The sequence below is a fragment of the Orbicella faveolata genome, unplaced genomic scaffold (assembly GCF_042242905.1).
Source record: "Orbicella faveolata isolate gen_17 unplaced genomic scaffold, um_ofav_v1 contig_48, whole genome shotgun sequence".
In the NCBI taxonomy this organism is placed as follows: Eukaryota; Metazoa; Cnidaria; class Anthozoa; order Scleractinia; family Merulinidae; genus Orbicella; species Orbicella faveolata.
The window spans coordinates 11,068,953-11,090,167 of record NW_028301578.1 but is presented as its reverse complement, the minus strand read 5'-3'; the positions used below and the strand labels follow the sequence as shown (position 1 = coordinate 11,090,167).

At 39.6% G+C, this 21,215-nt stretch overlaps 2 protein-coding genes across 4 annotated transcripts; both read left to right on the top strand.

Moving 5' to 3' along the window:
• Nucleotides 1–60: 60 nt before the first annotated feature.
• On the top strand, nucleotides 61–10,723 carry LOC149096516 (uncharacterized). 3 transcript variants are annotated; one of them, XM_089280682.1, is made up of 7 exons: nucleotides 61–218; nucleotides 2,823–3,209; nucleotides 4,582–4,983; nucleotides 7,262–7,639; nucleotides 8,111–8,488; nucleotides 9,075–9,257; nucleotides 10,424–10,723. In XM_089280682.1, the coding sequence occupies exons 1-7, from the start codon at nucleotides 164–166 to the stop codon at nucleotides 10,462–10,464; spliced, it is 1,824 nt and encodes a 607-aa protein (XP_089136808.1). In that variant the 5' UTR covers nucleotides 61–163; the 3' UTR covers nucleotides 10,465–10,723. The 3 variants fall into 3 exon arrangements, with proteins under 3 accessions (XP_089136808.1, XP_089136807.1, XP_089136809.1); XM_089280681.1 differs by lacking the exon at nucleotides 10,424–10,723 and having other exon boundaries at nucleotides 9,075–9,490; XM_089280683.1 differs by lacking the exons at nucleotides 7,262–7,639; nucleotides 10,424–10,723 and having other exon boundaries at nucleotides 9,075–9,490.
• A 7,048-nt stretch (nucleotides 10,724–17,771) lies between these two features.
• LOC149096515 (uncharacterized) lies at nucleotides 17,772–20,511 on the top strand. The gene is made up of 2 exons (XM_089280740.1): nucleotides 17,772–18,101; nucleotides 20,088–20,511. The coding sequence occupies exons 1-2, from the start codon at nucleotides 18,047–18,049 to the stop codon at nucleotides 20,477–20,479; spliced, it is 447 nt and encodes a 148-aa protein (XP_089136866.1). The 5' UTR covers nucleotides 17,772–18,046; the 3' UTR covers nucleotides 20,480–20,511.
• Nucleotides 20,512–21,215: the final 704 nt, after the last annotated feature.

The following is a 21,215-nucleotide window of genomic DNA, read 5'->3' as shown; positions in this document are numbered from 1 at the left end:
CTAGAGATTCCTGGTGTATATTGGTCACGCTTTGCTCAGCACGAACAACAAGTTGTCAATCAAGGGGTGTACAGTTTGTCTGAGTCGAGCGGTCGGTGGTGTTTTTAGCACAAGCGTTGTGTTTTATTCAAGATATGGCTGAACTGTTAGGATAAGTAGAGAAATGAAAACATTCATTGTATTGTGCTTCTCGCTTTGCCTTGTGGGAGGTAGTGAAGGTATGTCATAATTTATGCTTTGCTTATAACGCATCCACTGATTTCGCATGGTTCAAGTCCGGTGTTATACAATCTCGACATGTTCTAAAGATTGAATCACTTTCCTTTTAGACTAAGTGAAGAAAAGTTCAGACATAGCTTTCGAGGAATGGGTCTGATTTCTATTGACCCGTCCTTATTTCATAATTTCAAATGTTCTAAACGATGACAAACATGGACTACCGCTAATATTATGATAAGCAAAATTTAGTGAGCCTCTCAATAAACTGTTCGACGTGTGTCTAGAGAAACATCTGTTTTGGTTTCTCAACTCTTTGCATGCTTTTAATAATGTGATTTCTTGCAAAACTGAGCTAGTTGCCACAACTTTCTGCAAATCTGTTTCAAAACCTGGGTTAAATTGCAATTCATTCCAATGATACTCGGATGAGGCTCTGTCTCGTAATCAAAAATTCTGAGATTCATTTTCATATTGTTCGTGATACTCTTGCTTTCTCATAACCAGTTTCTGATTTCGAAAGTTTAATCATTTTTCTTCAATGTTTTCTTCATAATAAGCTTGTAAGTTTACCGTACCTAGGTGTTAAGTTTCCGCAACGATGGCGAAAATATGGCCTTAGACTCGGTAGAAAGAAGACAAAGAAAACACAATTTTAATCACATTGCAAGTAAAGTTATATGAAAGTTCCTGAATTTTAAACTGCGTAAAATGATATAATGACATGCATGAATTATAATGTAAACAACTCAGGCAGTAGTGAAAATAACGCCCGATAAAAGTGAAGTGGACAACTGCTTTAGTCGTCTACATAACTGCCATGATTATTCATACGTTGCCGTTCCTGCGCCAGTATAACACACGACATCGGGTGGATACGCACGCAATGTATCGACGTAAAATACCTTCGCCACCCTGTAGCACCATAACACATCTTGCAACATATTCCAACGCTGGTAAGCATTTGAAAGAGGTACGTAACAACTACACTATGTTGCCTGCGAATGTCTGGGCCTTAGCGGCCATTATGAAGTCCACAATTGCAATTTAATAAACGCTGGTAACAATATCTAAGATAAAAAACAAGAACACTGTATTGGCATCTCTTCAATAAAGTTACCATTGAGGGCCGAACGTAACGATCCTCGGTTTAAGTATTGAGTTTTAGCACTTCCATTTCCTTCGTAGCTTACATGCTTTCGCGCGCAAACAAGTTATAGTTTGTATTTTAAGTCTTGTCGAGGTATTGAACAGGCACGAGAAACAGATGAAGGAAGAAAAAGCCGTTTCTTTCTTAGAAAATGCCGGACTCTGAAAAAATAATCGAGCGGTCTCAGTCGGCAGTCGAGCGAGACCAAGCCAAACACAAAATTGGTCTTGAAATGTATAAACAAAATGTTTATGAGATTAATTAATTTAAAAAATTAATTTTTCTCAGTCTCAAAATAATTGTTCATACAGATTGATGTCAGGAATGCAACATCAAAGCATCACTTCTTAAAGTCATTTAAAATAAACACGTAAGCTTAAGTGTCAGGGCACAGCAGCGAGCAAAGTATAACTCACTACAGCTCACGGCCAACTGTATCGTAGCTATAAGGTGGCTCCCACACTACATCAAACTGATTTGAGAAGCACCAACCATAGAGGACACAAATCTCGTTCATTCAAAACCCGAATCAAATGGCCTCCACCGTTGACCGCAACCGCAGGTTTTCTGACCGTATTTTTCAACTCCTGCAATATTCAAGTCAACGTTCAACTTTTCGGCTCACAGGGCTGCTCCGATGACCAAAACTGACTTGACTTTTCCACCATTTTCTTTAAGATTTGTAATTTTCGCGGTTCAATTCTGCTTTCGCTGTAAGTTTTCACTCCACGAGAAGCGAGTTTGACATGGGCGTGATTTTCTTAGGCCAAAAACAATTCTTTGCTACGCATGGCAACCAATGGGAATGCGGCTTTATTTTGTACAGACAATAGATTACGTCAAGCTGCTATTTTCTTGTTTGCCAAAGTGGGCAAAGGTCAGCTTTCGAGTTATGTGAAAGATTTTGAGATAAAAAAAAAGCTTTTTTCTGTAGCGATTTGTTTCTTTATTCTATAAAACAATTAGATTCTATGTTACGTTGCCGTGACTCTGTTCAATAATAGATCACAGAAGACGTCAAAATGTGGTAAGAACACCAACCGGCTATCGCCCCAGGCGTTACTTTTTTGTTCTGTTGCCACATTTCGACGTCATCTATGCTCTATTACTAAACAGACGCACGGCAACATGGAATCTATTTGTTAAAGAGAAGATATCGTTCCGACTTTTAAACAATCATCTTCGTTACAAGCCATCGGCGAACTTGTGAGTGCTAGAAATCATCATGTCCATTCTGTTAATATTCAATTAGCAAAATTCATTTCATCTTGCTTTGATGTACGCAATATTCTTCTTTCAAATCAAATCGGTGTAACTTGATTGCTTTATCATATCCTTCTTCTGGTGTTCATGATAACCATGACTGTTTAGTTTTAGTCTACAAAAGCTTTTGCAACACTGTATGTATATATGATCACGCAAATAAATCCAGTTGTTATTGTTGTGGTTTTTGTAGGTCAGAGCACCGCTACCCCAAGTGTAGCATCGCTTAGTCCAATAACATTCGTGGAATCGTCCGCTGCAACACTAAATGTGGGATCGCCCAGCGGCGAAATAAGTAGGGAGACGTCCAGCACAGGAAACACTGTGGAATCGTCAAGTGAAACAATCAATGTGGTATCGCCCAGCGGCACAATAGATGTGCCATTGTCTTGCGTAACGGTACAGACATTAAATGCGGGATCCTCCATCGCAGCATCATTTACGACTGCTGTATTGCACTCAGCGTCACATTCAGTAAACCCATCGCAGGTCAATACAGCACCCATCTCAACCACTGAGACCGGCGTGGAACCAACGATAGCATCAACAGTAAAACCAACAATAACGTCTTCTGTAAATGGTAAGTAATACTTATGGGTGAATGGTTACAACTGCGCTAAGTTCAGTTGCCTTATACTGTCTTCAAGATTCCACCGGAGAAAAGAGAAGTTTTAATTTTTCGATTCGACACATGGTTATTTTTATTCGCGATTCCACTAACCTAACTAACCACGTTTGCCTCTACCGGTCGCTAGAAAAAAAATTATGACTGATGTTACTGATTAAAACGACAACTAATAGCCAATGTGTTATGTATGGTAGCTTAGGTAGCCTCGGTACTAGGGTGCACGTTGGCCTCGTTATGATGTATATATAAGGAAAAATGACTTTCAAAATGAACGGTTATTTTTGTTCTTGTGGTACGTTGCTGTCTACTTGTTGAAACACAATGAACATTACTTCCGGTGCGCGCTACTCCCGAGATCCTTCGGGGTGTACGCGCGGTACAGTTCGAGGCACGATTCATCAAATGGTAGCCCTAAGCTCAGAAAATGTAGCGTGTAGACAGCCTCTCTATTTTTCAACGCACGTGAAAGTAAAAGCGAGCGACGCTACCGCGAGCCAGTCATTTAATTCAATATTAATGATATAGTTACTCAAATAAAACACCTCAAAAAAGACAGATGATTGTGGAGAATAAATGAAAAATAATAATAAATTCTAGTGATACTAGGATGGGGCCTTGCCTCATAATAAATTCTGAGATTCATTTTGACGTCTTTTACTGTTCACGGAACCGTGATGCAGCGTTTTATTATTCTTCTTTGTAGAAAAGTGAGCGTTAAGTGGCTAAACAAGAATTCTTTAATTATTATGCAAAATAATGCGCATCGTTTTCATTTTGGAGGAACATGCTATTGAGAAGAGTGAAATATCTATCTAATATTTTATACTCTTTTCAAGCAATTTATTTGCCATGCTCAACGAACGAAATTTAATTTTGCTGGAGTTCATTGCCTGCGAGATTTCTTTCGATCAGGTCAGGGATTCAAGCCAAGAGTGTATCGTGTTGTAGAGAGGCGCGACCCTATACGGGCGAAACATTTATACGTATACTTACTTATTTTGGGGGACAAATTCAAATTCTTTTAAAGCATTATAACGCACTATGTTCAAATTTATAGTGTGTCAATTAAATCCAAGAGCGTCAATCCCTGCCCCGGGAATAGTCCGGGACTTTGATGGGAAGCTGGCTCTGTAAACTGGGTGTAAAAATTACACAGTTCTGAGCGAAGCAGACCCTGTTGAACAATGTCAGCGATCCAAGATGACCGCTTTTGTCATTTTCGCTCATGATTCATTTTTTTTTTATTTGTCACTACTGTTTCGTTAAGAAATGCAGTTTGCAGTTCTGTCGTTACTGCGGCCAACTGATGTGTCCTTATTTTCAGTGGATGGGTGTAAAAATTACACAGTCCTGAATGAAGCAGACCGCGCTCAAGGACACATAGTGATCAACGCCAGCAGTTATAGATGCGATAGGGATGACCTGGTACCAGGTTGGTATCGTTTCCAAGGAGCTGCCGGAGATCGTATGGCGGACAAATGTGTTCCCAGACGTCACTGCGGTACATACCATCCAGGTTGGCTTAATGGCGCACACCCGACAGTCGCTGAAGGTGTGGTCACTCGTAGAGTCTGTTATCGTAACAGTTATAAATTCTGGTACCAGTCAAGAAACTGCTGTTACTGGAGTAACAATATTAGAGTCAGGAACTGTGGAGCTTTCTTCGTGTATGAGCTACAAAACCCGCCTGTTTGCAATCTTCGTTACTGTGGTAACGGCAGCGCAGGTAATTTACCTTGTTTGCCTTTTTGAGTGTGTCAGTCAACAATCAGTCATCAAGCAATCATCATCATCAATCATCAATCAAAGTTTGAAAACATTCTCCAGAGGTGGTTCAGTGCTATCTTAACATTTCAAATTTAAGGTGACTTTGAAGTCTTTCGACTCTTACTCTTACTGGTAATACGTAACATATGCGTTTACAGAAGCTTCCATGTCGCGCAATTCTTACCGTATTAGTAAAAACATTACAATCATACCTATCTTCTGGTTCTTAATCATTAACAGCCAACATTTACATCGGAGAGCAAAGATGGCGCAGTGGTGAGAGCGCTCGCTGCCCACCAATGTGGCCCGGGTTTTGTTCCGGCCCGGTGCAATATGTGGGTTGAGTTTGTTGCTAGTTCACGATCACCTTGCTCCGAGGGTCATTCTCCGGGTTCTCGGGTTTTTCTCCCTCCGCAAAAAGCAGCATCTCCAAATTCCAGTTCCACCAGGACGCAGGAGTCACATGAAAACCAGCTAAGACCGATGTGGCTTCCTCTCTAAATATATATATCTGCTTTCCCTATTACTACGAAACATGGTACTTTTCAGTTTTCATTCTCTCAATGAAAGGTACCAAATGTACTTTTTCTAACCCAACAGCGGCTTCCATGATAATTTGGCGCAAAACTTAGCTTTCTTGAAAGAAAGTGTTTTACGTACGTCTCTGTTCCATGCTCTCCATTGTAGTTTAGAGTGAGAAAAAAAATTAGGTAGCTTATAAAATAAGCAAAGACGACGGGGACCCAGAGGACATCGCCTAATAAAAAGTGAATGTATATTTTACCCTAAAACTTCGCAATTGTCTAGATCTGTTCAGTGCGCCCATCAAAATCAAAACTTGCTCAAATTAAACGTGCAATACCAGAGTTCAATGCCATTAAGAATAAAAAAAATGCAGGGGTCTTTCGCGTTCTCCAAAATATGCAGAATTTAGTCATTTTACGTTGTTATGTTGCAGAGGACGACTAAGAAACGTACAAAGGGTTATAACGCACACGCACAGCCATTATTCTGCTTATTAAGGCCTTTGTTTGCTGGCGTTCTCGTTGTCGTTGCCATCGTGGTTTGCTTAAGATCCCCAGTGACCAAATGTAATTAAATAACCATGTGCGAACATTACACCTTTTTGCACAGGAAACAAGACAAAAGCCATGCGTGTTACTGAAATTCATTTCTTCCTCTTAAAAGCAACCTTTAAGACGTTCGCGCTAACTGTTTCTGCGCATCCTTACAGCGTACGCAAATTCACACGCCACGTCATGCATGAGCGCGCACGCTGAGTAAAAAAATGAACAATGGTAGGGCAGATGGCCATTGCAATAGCTTTTCCTGGATTTAACGATCTTGAACGTTCGGTGACCCCTAATTCTTTTTTGATGGATCATTTTCTCTAGCGATTTTTTACGTTTAGCGAGAAAATGAAGAAAATCTATCGACTGAAAGTTCGAATTTTTTGCAAAACGCACCATCGAATTCCGTTCTTTTTAGGTCCTCATTTTGTCTGTGCGACGGTTTCAAATGCCTTTTGAAGGGTTAAGTTTTGTGGAAACGTTGGTAATATTTGGAATTATTTACTCAACAGACCCACTTCTACAAAATATGACTGAGGTCGTTTGCCTCAGTTGACTCACCTTCGATATTTTTAACTTTAAACCCCTGTTGACCATGCCGAATAACGTGCGCCAATTTTTCAAAATCAGGGTAGTTTTCCACACGCTTTATCTCCGAAACGACGTCGGTGACACCCAATTTTTTTGGCATTTCTGTAACAGGTAAATCATTATCTAATTGCAGTAAAAAATTTTAAAAAATCTACTGACTGGAAAATCTTCGCGCGAACGTCCTTAAAACACACCAGAATAACTATAGCTAGTTAGGTTAAAGTCAAATATCTATAGAACGTAGCGTGTTTGCTTTAGGCATTCGAGAAAGCATAAATGCAAACATGGCGGTCCATCAGGCCGACGTTCATCTCCCGTTTCTCATACTACAATTATTTATATCTCCACCCCCCTGCCCCCCCCCCCCCCTCCCCGTGGATGGAAAGCTAGATCACCGCAAGTTAATCCTCCAGAATTTAATCGCCACACCCATTCATCCGGATATTTTCTTCACTCTCCAGCGTGCTGCACATTTATCACTCGTGACTGACTGGGCTTTGGTATTTGTAACTACTGTTTAGTTACCAATGGCAGTTTTGTTGTTACTGTAGCCAACTGATGTGTCCTTACTTACAGTGGATGGATGTAAAAATTACACAGTCCTGAATGAAGCAGACCGCGCTCAGGGACACATAGTGATCAACGCCAACTATAGATGTGATCACTGGGACCTGGTGCTAGGTTGGTATCGTTTCCAAGGAGCTGCCGGAGATCAGATGGCGGACAAATGTGTTCCCGAAAATCACTGCGGTACTTACTATCCGGGTTGGCTTTCTGGTGCACACCCTACAATCGCCGAAGGTGTGGTCACTCGTAGAGTCTGTTTTTCCTGGTCATACTCCTGCTGTTATTGGCATCACAATATCAGAATAAAGAATTGTGGTGCATATTTCGTGTACGAGTTACCAAGGCAGTATTACTGCTATGCTCAGTTTTGCGGTAACGGAAGCCCAGGTAAGTTTCTCAGGATGTTTTTAATTATTTCAGTCAGCAGCCAAAACATCAAGTTACAGCAAAGATTTAAATTTGTTTAGGCAACACGTTTTCACTCTTGCGGAACAGGTTAAATCGATGGTTAATTTAAGTGTATTCTTCTGGAGAAAAGGTGATTGTCGAAAACCACTTTCAATAAGCCTCTGTTTGCTTTAGAGATTCGAGAAAGTCTGCGTTCAGATATGGTGGCCCATCAAGCCGACGTTCATCTCCGGTTTCCCAGACTATTATCTATAGATCTCTACTCCCCCTGTATGGAAAGCTAGTTCACCGCAAGTTACTCCTCCAGGATTTAATCACCATGCCCATTCATCCTGCGTGCTATACGTTTATCACTCGTGACTCACTCGGTTTTGGTATTTGTAAGTAATATTTAGTTACCAAATGCAGTTTTGTCGTTACTGTAGCCAACTGATGTGTCCTTACTTACAGTGGATGGATGTAAAAATCACACAGTCCTGAGTGAAGCAGACCGCGCTCAAGGACACATAGTGATCAACACCAGCAATTATAGATGCGATAAGGACTTGGTACCAGGCTGGTACCGTTTCCATGGAGCTGCCGGAGATCGGATGGCGGACACATGTGTTCCCATGAACCACTGCGGCACTCACGAACCAGTTTGGCTTTCTGGCGCACACCCTACAATCGCCGAAGGAGTGGTCACTCGTAGAGTCTGTTATCACTGGTACAACTACTGTTGTAATCGGTATGAAAATATCAGAATAAAGAACTGTGGTTCACATTTTGTTTACGAGTTGCCGAGAACGTATTACTGCAATACTCGGCATTGCGGTAATGGAAGAGCAGGTGAGTTTCTTAGGATGTTTTAAATTGTTTCAGTAAGTAGCCAAAACATCCAGTTGCAGTGAGGATTTAAATTTGTTTAACCAACACGCTTTTACTGTTGCGGAACTGGTTGAATTGGTGGTTCAACTAGTTTTCTCAATTGTCAACAAATCTTGACAAAGATTCCTTTCGATATCTTTGATATTGGGGTAAAAAACAAGTCGAATGTGGTTTAGCGTGGTCTATACTCTTATCGACAACGACCACGCGTCATCACAGTGGTCAAAATGTTGGGGACTCACAAGGCTGCGCCTTGTGAGTCCGCAACAAATTTTGACCACTGTGATGACGCTAAGCCATATCAAACCACATTCGATTTGTTACTTTTAACTTAACATGCGTGTTCACTTGCTGAGAGCAAACTTAAGATTACGTTGCTTCTCGTTTAGATCTAGACCGTAAGTTTATTTTACTCAGTTGCCTAATATTTTGAAGTGTGTGCACAAGAGTTATTCACTGGGATTTTACGCAACAAGTGTTACAGATCTGTTCGTCACACAAGTATGATGTGGCAGTCACGCAAACTATTGATTTATTCCCTATTTAGCTGTCACGTGCCCGACGTTACTATTACCGGCCAACGGTAAGTTATTGGGCTGTAGTACAACAGAGATGTTATATAGCACCGTATGCAGGTTTTCTTGTAATGAAGGATTTGAAGCGAAAGGTTCAGTGGTTAGAAGATGTACAGAAAATGGAAACTGGAGTGGAACTGGCCTTGTCTGCACAGGTAATTATTACCGTCTTGTAATTACTGCTTATTCAACGCTTGCAGTTCAAGTGTTGTGCTATAACACATTATGATTGTTTAGTTTGCTTTTCCCTAGTGTAAAATGTTGGTGACATAGCTTGCGCCCTGATTGGCTAGCTAGGAGGATACTACGCAAATATCGTCGTATACTTTTTGTTGGCTTGGGTTTAGAACAAACAACCAGGAAACGGCCGAGCGCTTTTTTTGTTTTTTTACAAAACGTGATCCAAACACTAAAGAAAGCTAGAGTGAATTCGAGTTTGAACGTAAAGCAAAAAGGATATATTGGGATTTACACACAAACACATTATCCATTGATGAACACTTAACTTAATCGTTCACTATAACCTGTCCCTTTTATTCGTCTGTCGAGAGGAAAATGGCCATGCGCTACAGGGCGAGAGGAGCTTATTAAAAAGTAGTGCATAAGCTTATCTAACGTCCATTTCGTTACTTCACTGCCTAAAGTTGTTTAATTATGTTTTCGATCAAACGTATATCAAAAATTCAAAATTATGTATATAACAGAATATCTTTACTATTTTCTGCTTATACATGGCTCGTATACAAGTCCTCTCGGCCATCTTGGATTGTTAATTGATACAAGATCGCCAATTTATCTCTTTCGCCACCATTCAAGATTGCTATTCGATCTTAAATCGTGGAGTGTTATTTTTTATGACTACTGTCGGTGACGACTGATCTTATGCATCAAGACAGAGACGAATGGATCAATCGATACACGATCGTAGAATATGTCGATGTGATCAAATTCATGAAGGACCTTTCTCGTATCAAGGACCCCATGTGAGGGCCTTTGTAAAAGGTAGGGTCTCTTTTCTAAGGCCCCTATATAAAGGCCTTTGAATGTACTGAAAGACCTTTATGTAAAGGCCTTTGTACACATTTGATAAATGTCCTTATACAAAAGTACTTGTACAAAGCTCTTTGTATAAGGATAACTGTACCAAGGCCTTTGAGTAATGGTCCTGGTATACAGTCCTCAATAGAGGTCCTTGTATTAAGGCCCTTGCATACAGGTCCTTATACTAAAACATAATTGTATAAATATCTTTGTATAAATTGCTTTCTGTTGAGGTCCTCGGGTAAATCCATCGTATTAATGCTGATTTTGAACGTTTAAGGTATTTACGGTGCCGTTGAAGCCCAAGGAACATCTGTTTGAAGAAGAACAACTTTACAACAGACGCGCTTGACTCCAGGATCAATTGAGCGTAACACGCTATAGTTAACCCTCTGAGCCCTGGTGTCAAAATATAAATTCTCTTTACTATATACTATTTACTATTAAGTTTCTAACTTGTAAATAGACTAGTTTTTAAAATATTCTTAGGTTTTATAATTTCTTTTTAAGTAGGTGTCCTCTATTAGTAGAGGGTTATTTCTCGGCTAAACAATCTCGACGCATTAATAAACTTATTGTTAGTTATTATTCTTATTCTTATTATTATTATTATTATTATTATTATTATAAGTCCTTAAAGTCTTGCCGCTTTTAACTTATGGTGCCGAGTTCAATCCGTGAGCCTAGGGCAGTCATAAGTCAGCTGGATTACTTGATGGATAGAGTCCTCCTAAGTATGTGAGCAGTTCCAAGGAGGACGGTCTTCTGTAGCTCTGTTATTCTGATATTGCCTGGGATCTTGCCAATGTAGTTTTCTGTTCCCTTCTTGACAAGCCCGAAAGCTCCTATGATCACTGGGACAGTTGTTGTTTTCATTCCCAAGTTTTCTCCACGTTTACTATTATTATTATTATTATTATTATTATTATTATTATTATTATTATTATTTGCTATGCACTAATTGGGATAATTTTTCCCTTTCCCATGACCTGTATTCTGGAATATTGCTTTCATATGTTGGGGCTTAACTCGATAGCAATAACTTCATTAAGCATAATACAATATCGAAGATACAATCAAGAAGTTAATTTAAGTTTTGAACAGGTAGTTCAATTAAGCATTATAGAAATCGTTTCTTTCGGTGAAACCAGAGACTAACTTAAATTCTAGGTTTTCAAGTTAGACTCCTGCCTTGGCGTGTGTTTATGCCTTTTCATGTCAGTAAAATGTAAAACGGTTATTAAGGTACGTGGTTGCCTTGCTATCAAGGTAAGTGGTAATCCTGTGGTTAACAATTCATGTTCACGCAACTCACTCTTTTGTAGAAATACAGACTGAGAATCAGATAAAAAAGCAAAGGTATCGCAGTCTTGAGTTTGTTTTCAAAAAAGGGTTTAGTTTAATGAGTGAGACAATCTAGATAACCAAACAAATACAGGAGTTGTTTGTAGTTGCTGTATATTTAACACCAGCTTTCCTAGGCTAGCTACTAATAACAAACAACCTGTTAACAATCATGCACATGCTAACAACGTATTCTTCTGTTTACTTTTTGTCTACTTCCAGTTCTCCCGCATGATGCTACTCAGGCTCGTTTTCAGGTTTTTCAGCAGGGTCTGTGCTCGTGACGTCCCACCTCCAGGAGACCCTCCAGCACTTGCTCCTATGTCCCCGATGACGTAAGCGAAAACATCAAAACACACCCTGCCCTGGTTATCGCTCTCGGCCCAGTTCTTCAAGTCTTCGCCGAACCAGACCCTGAGCTCCATATAGGGGTGCAGATACAGTGGGTAGTCAAAGTTGGAGAAGACCAGCTCGTCAGAATGGTTATCGTCCACTACGGGCGTGCTGTACCACCATCCTGACCCGTTCATTTTTCCGTTAATATACGTCAAAAAAAGAGGAGGATATTCGGATTTTAGGCGACCATCCGTTTGGTCATGTAAACCTCATTCACTTATGAGAGGTTTTCAACATATATAGTTTTTGAAATGCAGGAAGAAAAATATTGTTATCTTGCGATTGTGGTTGCTTCCGAAATGTCAAGTGGAAGAAAAGGGAAAGTCCACTGTAATTACAGCCTAAGAATGACGAATTTATGAACACGTTTAAAAACGCACCTTGAAATATCTGGCAGGACAAGAATTCAAGAAGAGCAGGTTATATCAAAGGCGACATCATTTTTGTGGGATGGGATATGGGTCGACTGGCGATGTCTTCTCCTTTGTTTTAAGGAGGCCTTTGAATGCGAGGACAAGTAGAAAATGTCACAATTACTGGTTACACAAAATTATTTACATAGGTTATAATTTTCTTCATGACATTAATTAGAATAGCAAATGCTTGATAAGATTGTTTATATAATGATCGATTTAATGGAAATAAACATTCTGTTGGAAATAATTAAACGATTAGATGCCTTTATTTAGATGGTTTTCCTACAATGAAAGGCATAACTCTAAGTCACTTTTTTGCTTGAGAATTTCTATCGGTCGTGGATCGTGGGTCATAAGTCGTGGGTGATTTAAGAATTTGATGCTTTTGTTAGTTACGTTTAGTTGTTGGAAAACCCGAATAGCGAATAGCGAATAGTCGCGAATAGCGAATAGTCACGAATAGTGCGAATAGTCTCGAATGGTGCGAATAGTGGCGAACAGTCGTAAATAGTCACCGCTTTAGGTCTAATATCCTGCGTTAATTAATTATCCAAATAAGCAACAGAATTTCAGTGAATTTATCATTTACCTTTTCTTCTCCGGACTCAGGCTCGGGCTGTCCATCGCCGACATAAAGAAAACAGAAAACAGAAGGATAACCTAATAAAGACGTATTTACGCTTTTCGAGCGGTTAAAACAGAAGAAATTACGTTTAGAAACACCTTTTGTCCTGATAAGCGTCTGTTCTTTTTGGCGGGAAATCCCGTCCTACGTTGCTGCGAGGTTGACTGCGAGATACTGGGTATCCTATCTGCTACGATTTGCCACTAATTTGCAACTATTTGCCACTATTCGAGACTGTGCGCCACTATTCGTACTATTCGCTATTCACTATTCGGGACTATTCGCTGTTCGCTATTCGCGGCTATTCGCTATTCGCTATTTGGGTTTTCCAGACACCCGTTTCACGCCCCAGTTGAAGTTACCGTTCGTGTATATAACAGACACGTTATGTTACTTTTCACGCGATTGTTTCCTACCCACCAGATTTCGGTGTGTAACGCTTGACACTTTAGCTATTGTTGATTCCAAAATATGTCCTCTAGGCATGTGCAAACTGATGAATTGTTTGAGTGGGGTCGGTGGGGGGAGGCGAAAGAAGTTGTCAAACTGGGATTGAGCGGAGAGGAAAATTTGTGCTCTGGTGCACTCTCATGTTAAAACTTGCCTTTGAGGATAAAACAGTCGTTATCGCCTCTGGAAGTAGGCTTAACACCAGTTTGATGCTCTCTGTTTGGGCCTGATATGGCCATTTCAAAGTGCATGGTTACATATTTTCATACAGTGTCTATCAACCAATCAGATCTAAGCCATTTTGTCCAGAGAGGTAGTTACACATAATCTGGCCCATTGGTATGTTGACAATGAACACTGCTGAAAACACATCCACAAGCAGGAAAGACTTCATTGAAAAGGGAAACGCTAGCAAAGATGCAAAAAAAGTAAACAATATAGAATATGTCGCTCCCATCCAGACAATAGAAGCAGGAAATAGAATTCGCGATCATCTTTATTGAGAAACACTCCTCACACCTACCACTGAAGGATAAACTCTTTTTTAAAAATACCTTTTTCCTGCTTTCCCACGGAACGTTCTTTTACAAGGCAGTAGTGTGTTCAAATAATTCGATTCTTCACGGCAAACAAGAAAGCGTTTTAGAGATCCAAGAGTATATTGGTCACGCTTTGCTTGACACGAACAACAAGTTGTCAATCAAGCGGTGCACAGTTTGACTGAGTCGAGCGGTCGGTGGTATTTTTCGCTTAAGCGTTCCGTTTTAATCAAGATACTATTGAATGGTTAGGATAAGGAGAGAAATGAAAACCTTCACTGTGTTGTGCTTCTCGCTTTGCCTAGTGAAAGGTAGTAAAGGTATGTCATACTTTTAGCTTTACTTTTAAGGCGTCTAATTTTGCATTGTTGAAGTGTTGTGTTATGCAATCTCGACATGTTTTAAAGATTGAATCCCTCTTCTTTTGAACTAAGTGAAGTAAAGTCCAGACACAGAGTAAGGTTTGGAGGAAGGTCTGATTTATATTCATCCATCCTTATTTCGTAATCTCAAATGTGTTGAACGATGGCAAACCTGGACTCCCACTAGTCCTACTTTATGCTGCGCAATAGTCAGGGAACCTCTCGGTAGACTGTTCAACGGATGTCTACAGAACCTTTTGTTTTGGTTTCTCAACGCTCTGTTTCAATATGATGTGGTTTCTCGAAAAACTGAGTTAGTTACCACAATTTTCTGCAAATCTGTGTTAAAAACTTACGTTAAACTGCAATTCATTCCGATGACGATCGGATGGGGCCTTGTCTCATAATAAATTCTGAGATTCATTTTCATATTGTTCGTGATACTTTTTCTTTCTCATGGCGAGTGTCTGATATCGAAAGTAAAGTCATTTTCCTTCTTTAATGTTCTCTCCATAATGAATTATAAGTTAACTGTACGTAGGTTCTTTTAGTTTCTGCAACGATGACGAAAATATGACCTTAGGCTCGGTAGAAAGAAGACAAAGAAAACACAACTTAAATTACATTGCAAGTGAATACAATCTTTTTTTTTATATATATAAGAATCTTTTTTTTCTCGGCCGAGGCTGAATATTCTTATTTTTATGCCTGTTTTAGGTAAATTTTCTTAGATTATAGCGTATGAAATATTAGTTTTCGAATGTATTTGGTGTCTGAAAGGCGCTAAACTAATTTTGGCCGCAGGGAGCCAGCGCCCAGGCATTACAGCCAGATATCACACGCATATGCAGAAATGTTATTGGCATCGAACATATGGCTAGTGCTGTTTTTGTTGCTTTTTGCCTAGTTTTGTCGTTCAGAGAAAAAAAAGAATTCTATACGGTTTAGTTAAAAACTTATAATTGAAATGTATTAACATGAACACATGTGCGAAATACGATTAGCGTTAGGATAAAATCTTGAACAGTCATTCAAAACACGCATAACTGTTTCTAGAAGTTCATTCACTGGAGAGCTGCAGTAACAAACATTAAATAGCAGATAGAGCAAGACAAGGCATTTTACCATTGCCGCCATATTGACGATTCCTAGTTAAAGTAATTTTCATTGCTATCATACATGAACAGCCATTCTCTTAAAAGGCACATTTCGTGCTGACATATGCAACGTAATTTACGAGAACCGCATATACGCGCATTTTAGCACGCGTATATATGGGTCCTTGTAGGACGCGTATATTTGGGCGTTTATTTCGCATATCCCCGCGCTTGAATTTACGCAAATGTGTGGCCCTTTAAAAATGCGTATATACGCGATCTAAACGGTCGTATATATGAGCTTAAAGCCCATACGTAACGTATGTAAACAAGTATACGCGGCAGAAAAACCCGCGTATACCCTGTCGTAATTTTGAAACGAATGGCCGACCATAAATTTCGGCCCGATATCCTTGTAAAACATATTATTATAAATGAAAAAGAAAAAGTGCATATGAAAGATCGTGAATTCTAAATTTAAAGGAGAGAGAGAATGACAGAATGATGATAGCAGTTACAAACACAACCTAAGCAGTAGTGAAATAATGCCAGGTAAAATTAATGTACGACTGCTTTTGAAAGTTGTGTACATAATTGCTTTGATCATTAAGACTTAACAGTATATTACGTTGTCCTTCATGGGCCATAACACACGACATTTGGGCGCATAATCAGTTGAATCTGCTAATGAGCACGGTCCATTTAAGAGAATAAAACCCCCAGGGCCAGGACAAACGCAAGCAACATATCAACAGAGCACACCTTTGTCAGCCTTTTGCACCACTGAACCAACATCTAGCAACATATTCCAACTTGGGAAACGATTGAACGATGTTCATGTACGCAACAATATTTGCAACATGTTGCCTCCGTTTGTCTAGGCCTTAGCGGTTATCGTGAAGTCCACAATGGTAATTTAATTAACGCTGACAACAATATCTTAGGGGAAAAAAAACATATTGACATCTCCTAACTATAGCTAGCGTAAAGAGCCGAACTTAACGACCCTCGTTAAGGTTGGCACGTAAAATATTCTCTAAATGCTGGACTATCTGTTTCTAAGACTTTTTGAATTGGAATCTGTTGTTAGTTATTATTCAGTTGTTAGCGTAGCCCTGGGCATATTTTAACGTAGACCCTAGACTCGGTAGAAAGAATACAAAGATTAAAAACACCTTTAATTATATTGCAAGTGAATATATCAAAGTTGTTCAATCTTAAACTACGGAAAAAGATATAACAACATGGCTGATAATTTACACAAATAAAGCAGAAGTGAAAATAACGCCCGAAAAAAATTTATGTATACATTTGCTTTAGTTGTGTAGATAGACCATCCATGCCTTTGTAGTTAATTACGTTGCTGTTCATGGGCTACAACACACGACATCTGGGCGCATAATTAATTAAATTTGCTAATAAGCATGATATATTTAAGAGAGTAAAACCCCTCAAGGCCAGCACAAACGAATGCAACATATCAACACAAGATACTTTTGTCGCCCTGTCGGTCCCTGTTGCACCAACCAAGATTTTGCTTAAAGATGTAAGCAACAATGTCTGTACTATGTTTCCTGCGTTTATCTGGGCTTTAGCGGCCATTGAGAAGTCCACAATGGCCGTTTAATAAACGCTGGTAAAAATATCTTAGATTAAAAAAAAAAGAACATTCTGTTTAAAGTTATCGTAAAGTGCCGAACGTAAAAACCCTCGTAAAAGTTGACATGTCAAAGATTCCCGATATTTTAACGTAGCGTGGTGCTGCCCCACAGTTTCCCCTCTATTGGTAAGCCGCAGTGTACCGCACCCTCGTTCAAGTTAAATTTCGTTTATAGAAAAGGCCATTTCTGAGTTACCTTGTGCTTCTATTTCAAACGGCCAGTTCTCGTGCAAAACCCTTCAAATGAGTTTGATTTGCATGCAAATGAACCTGTAGGCTAAACACGTTTTCATATGAATGGTTTCGCACGAAGACTTGTTTTGACACAGAGCCAAAAGGCAACTCGTAAATGACTTATTGTGAGTGTTTTAGGGGCGTTGGGGGGTGGGGGAGGCGGGAGAAGTTGTCAACCGGGATTGAGAGCTAAGGAGAATTTGTGCTGTGGTGCACACTCTACATTTTGAGGAAGCAGGCTTGACAAAAGTGGAGATATTTTTTTATACACTGCCGATCAGATCTAAGCCGTTTTGTCCCAAGGGTTAGTTACATATTATTTGGCCTACTGCTACGTTGACAATGGGTACTGCTGACAAGGCATCCACAAGCAGAAAAGACTTCGTTGAAAAGGGAGACGCTAGCAAAGGTACAAACAACGCAAACAATGTAAAAAATGTAGTATATGTCACTCCCATCCAGACAATACAAACAGGAAATAGGATTCGTGATCATCTTTATTGAAAAACACAGCACCACTTTTCTTACAACTACCGCTGCTTTTGCACGAAACGTTCTTGTACAAGACAGTGGTGTTTTCAAATAACTCAGTTTTTCAAGGCAAACAAGAAAGCATTTTAGAGATTCCAGGTGTATATTGGTCACGCTTTGCCTCGGACAAACAACAAGTTGTCAATCAAGCGGTGACCAGTTTGACTGAGTCGAGCGGTCGGTGGTGTTTTTAGCACAAGCGTTGTGTTTTAACCACGACGCTATTAAATCATTAGTATAAGGAGAGAAATGAAAACCTTCATTGTATTGTGCTTCTCGCTTTGCCTTGTGGGAGGTAGTAAAGGTATGTCATACTTTTAGCTTTACTTTTAAGGCGTCTAATTTTGCATGGTTGAAGTGTTGTGTTATGCAATCTCGACATATTCTAAAGATTGAATCCCTTTCCTTTTGAACTAAGTGAAGTAAAGTTCAGACACAGAGTTAGGTTTGGAGGAAGGTCTGATTTAAATTCATCCATCCTTATTTTGTAATTTCAAATGTGTTAAACGATGACAAACCTAAACTACCCTTTGTCCTACGTTATGCTTCGCAAGAGTGAGTGAACCTCTCAGCATACTGTTCAACGTGTGTCTAAAGAAACATCTGTTTTGGTTTTTCAACGCTTTCCTTTCATATGGTGTGATTTACTGCAAAACTGAGTTAGTTTACCACAGCTTTCTGCAAATCTATTTCAAAACTTAGGTTAAACTGCAATTCAGTCCAATGATACTCGATGGGGCCTTTTCAGTAATCAATTCTGAGATTCATTTTCACATTGTTCCTGATACTTTTGCTTTCTCATAACCAGTGTCTGATTTCGGAAGTTTAATCATTTTTCTACAATATTTTCCTCATAATAAACCTGTCCGTTTACCGTACGTACGTGTTTAGTTTCCGCAACGATAGCGAAAACATGACCTTAAGACTCGGTCGAAAGAACAGAAAGAAAAAACAACTTTAACTACGTTGCAAATGAATATATCAAGGTTGTTAAATCTTAAACTACGGAGAAAGATATAATGACACGATTGATAATGTACACAACTAATTGCTTTAGTCGTGAAGATAGATCATTCATGCCTTTATATTTAATTACGTTGCCGTTCATGGGCTTAACACACGACATCTGGGTGCATAATTAATTGAATTTGCTAATACGTGAGCACAGTACATTTAAGAGACTGAAACCCTTAAGGCCAGGGTAAACGCACTCAACATATCAACGCAGTATACCTTTGCCACCCTGTTGCACCATCCAACATCTTGGAACATATTCCAACTTGGGCAAGTATTTGGAAGACGTACGCAACAACTGCAGTAATATGCCTGCGTTTGCCTGCGCCTCAGTAGCCATTGTGAAATCCACAATGGCAATTTAATAAACGCTGGTAAAAATATCTTGGATAAAGACAGAACATTCTATTGACAAGCCACGGTAAAGTGCAGAACTTAACGATCCTGGTTTATACACTGTAGCTTTGGGCTTTACCTCTTGCATGCCCTTTCTCGCCTCTATCCGATCCTTTCGCGGACAAACGATTAATATTCTGTATTTTAATACAGTCGAAACTCTCGCAAACGACGACCTCGGAATTTCGAGAAAGTGTTCGTAACTAGAGTTGATCGCTTACAAGAATGAACTCTCGTAAGCAACCGCATGGTAAAACAATAGTAGGTGGTAGCCTACGAGAGGTTCGGAAACTCTTTAAAGATTTACAAAAAAAAATAATAATAAGGAAAGAAAGAAATTAATGTTTAATGAGTGTTTTTCTATCTAATGTAGACACGGCTAAAGAACCATTTGCGCAATGTGCAGTTTCATTAAAATGTTAGCAACAATTATTTCATCTTGCTTTGATCCACGTAATTGTCTACGTTCAAATCAAACCGATGTCAGTAACTTGATTGCTATATCATAACCTTATTACATTTTCACGATAAGCGTTACTGTTTTAGTTTTATTTTACAAATCTTTTGTAACACTGTATGTATTCATGGTGAATACATAGAAAAGTCTACTTGGGTATTCCCAAAAGTGGTCGTGGTCGGTTCACGAGTGCTTTTCATTACAAAGTTTAAGTCACAGTTCAAGTAGGGTTTCAAAAAGGTGGTCGTAACTAAAGCTGGTTTCTTACGAGAGTGGTCTCAAAGAGAGCTTCGGCTGTACTTGCTTGTTGTTTGACTCATCAGGTATGACACAATAATCGCTCTTTTACTCCCTCCTTCTCTTTTCCGTAAGGTTCTTCTATTACCAAAAGCATTGTTCTTTTAATCACACAACTCTTTGTAGGTCAGAGCACCGCTGCGGTAAGTGTGGCATCGTTCAGGGCAACAACAACTGTGGAATCGTTCGGTGCAACACTTAATGTGGGATCGCCTAGCGGTGAAATAAGTAGGGAGTCGTCCAGCACAGGAAACACTCTGGAATCGTCCAGTGCAATCAATGTGGTATCGCCCAGCGGCACAATAGATGTGCCATTGTCTTACATAACAACACGGGCATTAAATGCGGGATCCTCCATCGCCGCATCATTTACGGCTACTGCATTGCACTCAACGTCACAGTCGGTAAAGACACCGCAAGTAACTACAGCACCCATTTCAATCACTGAGACCGGCGTGGAACCAACGATTACATCAACTGTGAAACCAACAATAACCGCTGCTGTAAATGGTAAGTGACAGTTATGAGTGAATGGTTTCAACTGCACTAAGTTCAGCGGTTATATACTGTGGGCTAGACTCCACAGAAAAAAAGAGAAATTTTGATTTGCCTATTTAAGGAATGGATAATTTTATTCGCGAGTCAGCTAAAACTAACCACGCTTGCCTCTACCAGTCGCTTGAAAAATTTTATGAGTGATGGCATTGATTAACACGCCAACTAATCGCCAATGAACATTACTTCCGGTACACACTACTCGCGAGATCGTTCGGTGGTGTACGCGTAGTACGATTCGAAGCACGATTCATCACAAGGTAGCCAAAGCTCGGAAAATGTAGAGTGTGCAGAGCCCCTTTACTTTTCAATGCACGTGAAAGGAAAAGCGAGCCATTCATTCAACTTAGTATTCATGACATAGTTACTCAATTTTAAGATCTCATTTTCAACATATGATTGTGGAAAATAAAAAAAAATGATAATGAAAAAAAGTTCTAGTGATACTAGCCGGACGGGCCCTTGCCACATAATAAATTCTGGGACTCATTTTAAGGCGGAGGTCTACAGGAATTTAAGTGAAATTTTAGGAAGTTTAAAGAGGGATTAAAAGGAAAAAAAAAGGTTATGGAACACCACCAGACAGTTCAACCCCCCGAAAGGGCACCTCAGGTTGGTGGACAACTGTTTGGTGTACGTCTATCAATTTTTAACTTCAAATTCTAATTTTAAAACAACACCAAAACTTCAAAATTTCCT

Coding starts and splice junctions, on each gene's coding strand:
- LOC149096516 (XM_089280681.1), top strand. CDS start 164: ATGAAAACATTCATTGTATTGTGCTTCTCGCTTTGCCTTGTGGGAGGT. Junction 3,210..4,581: donor AATAACGTCTTCTGTAAATG/GTAAGTAATACT, acceptor CCTTATTTTCAG/TGGATGGGTGTAAAAATTAC. Junction 7,640..8,110: donor TTGCGGTAACGGAAGCCCAG/GTAAGTTTCTCA, acceptor CCTTACTTACAG/TGGATGGATGTAAAAATCAC.
- LOC149096515 (XM_089280740.1), top strand. CDS start 18,047: ATGAAAACCTTCATTGTATTGTGCTTCTCGCTTTGCCTTGTGGGAGGT. Junction 18,102..20,087: donor CCTTGTGGGAGGTAGTAAAG/GTATGTCATACT, acceptor AACTCTTTGTAG/GTCAGAGCACCGCTGCGGTA.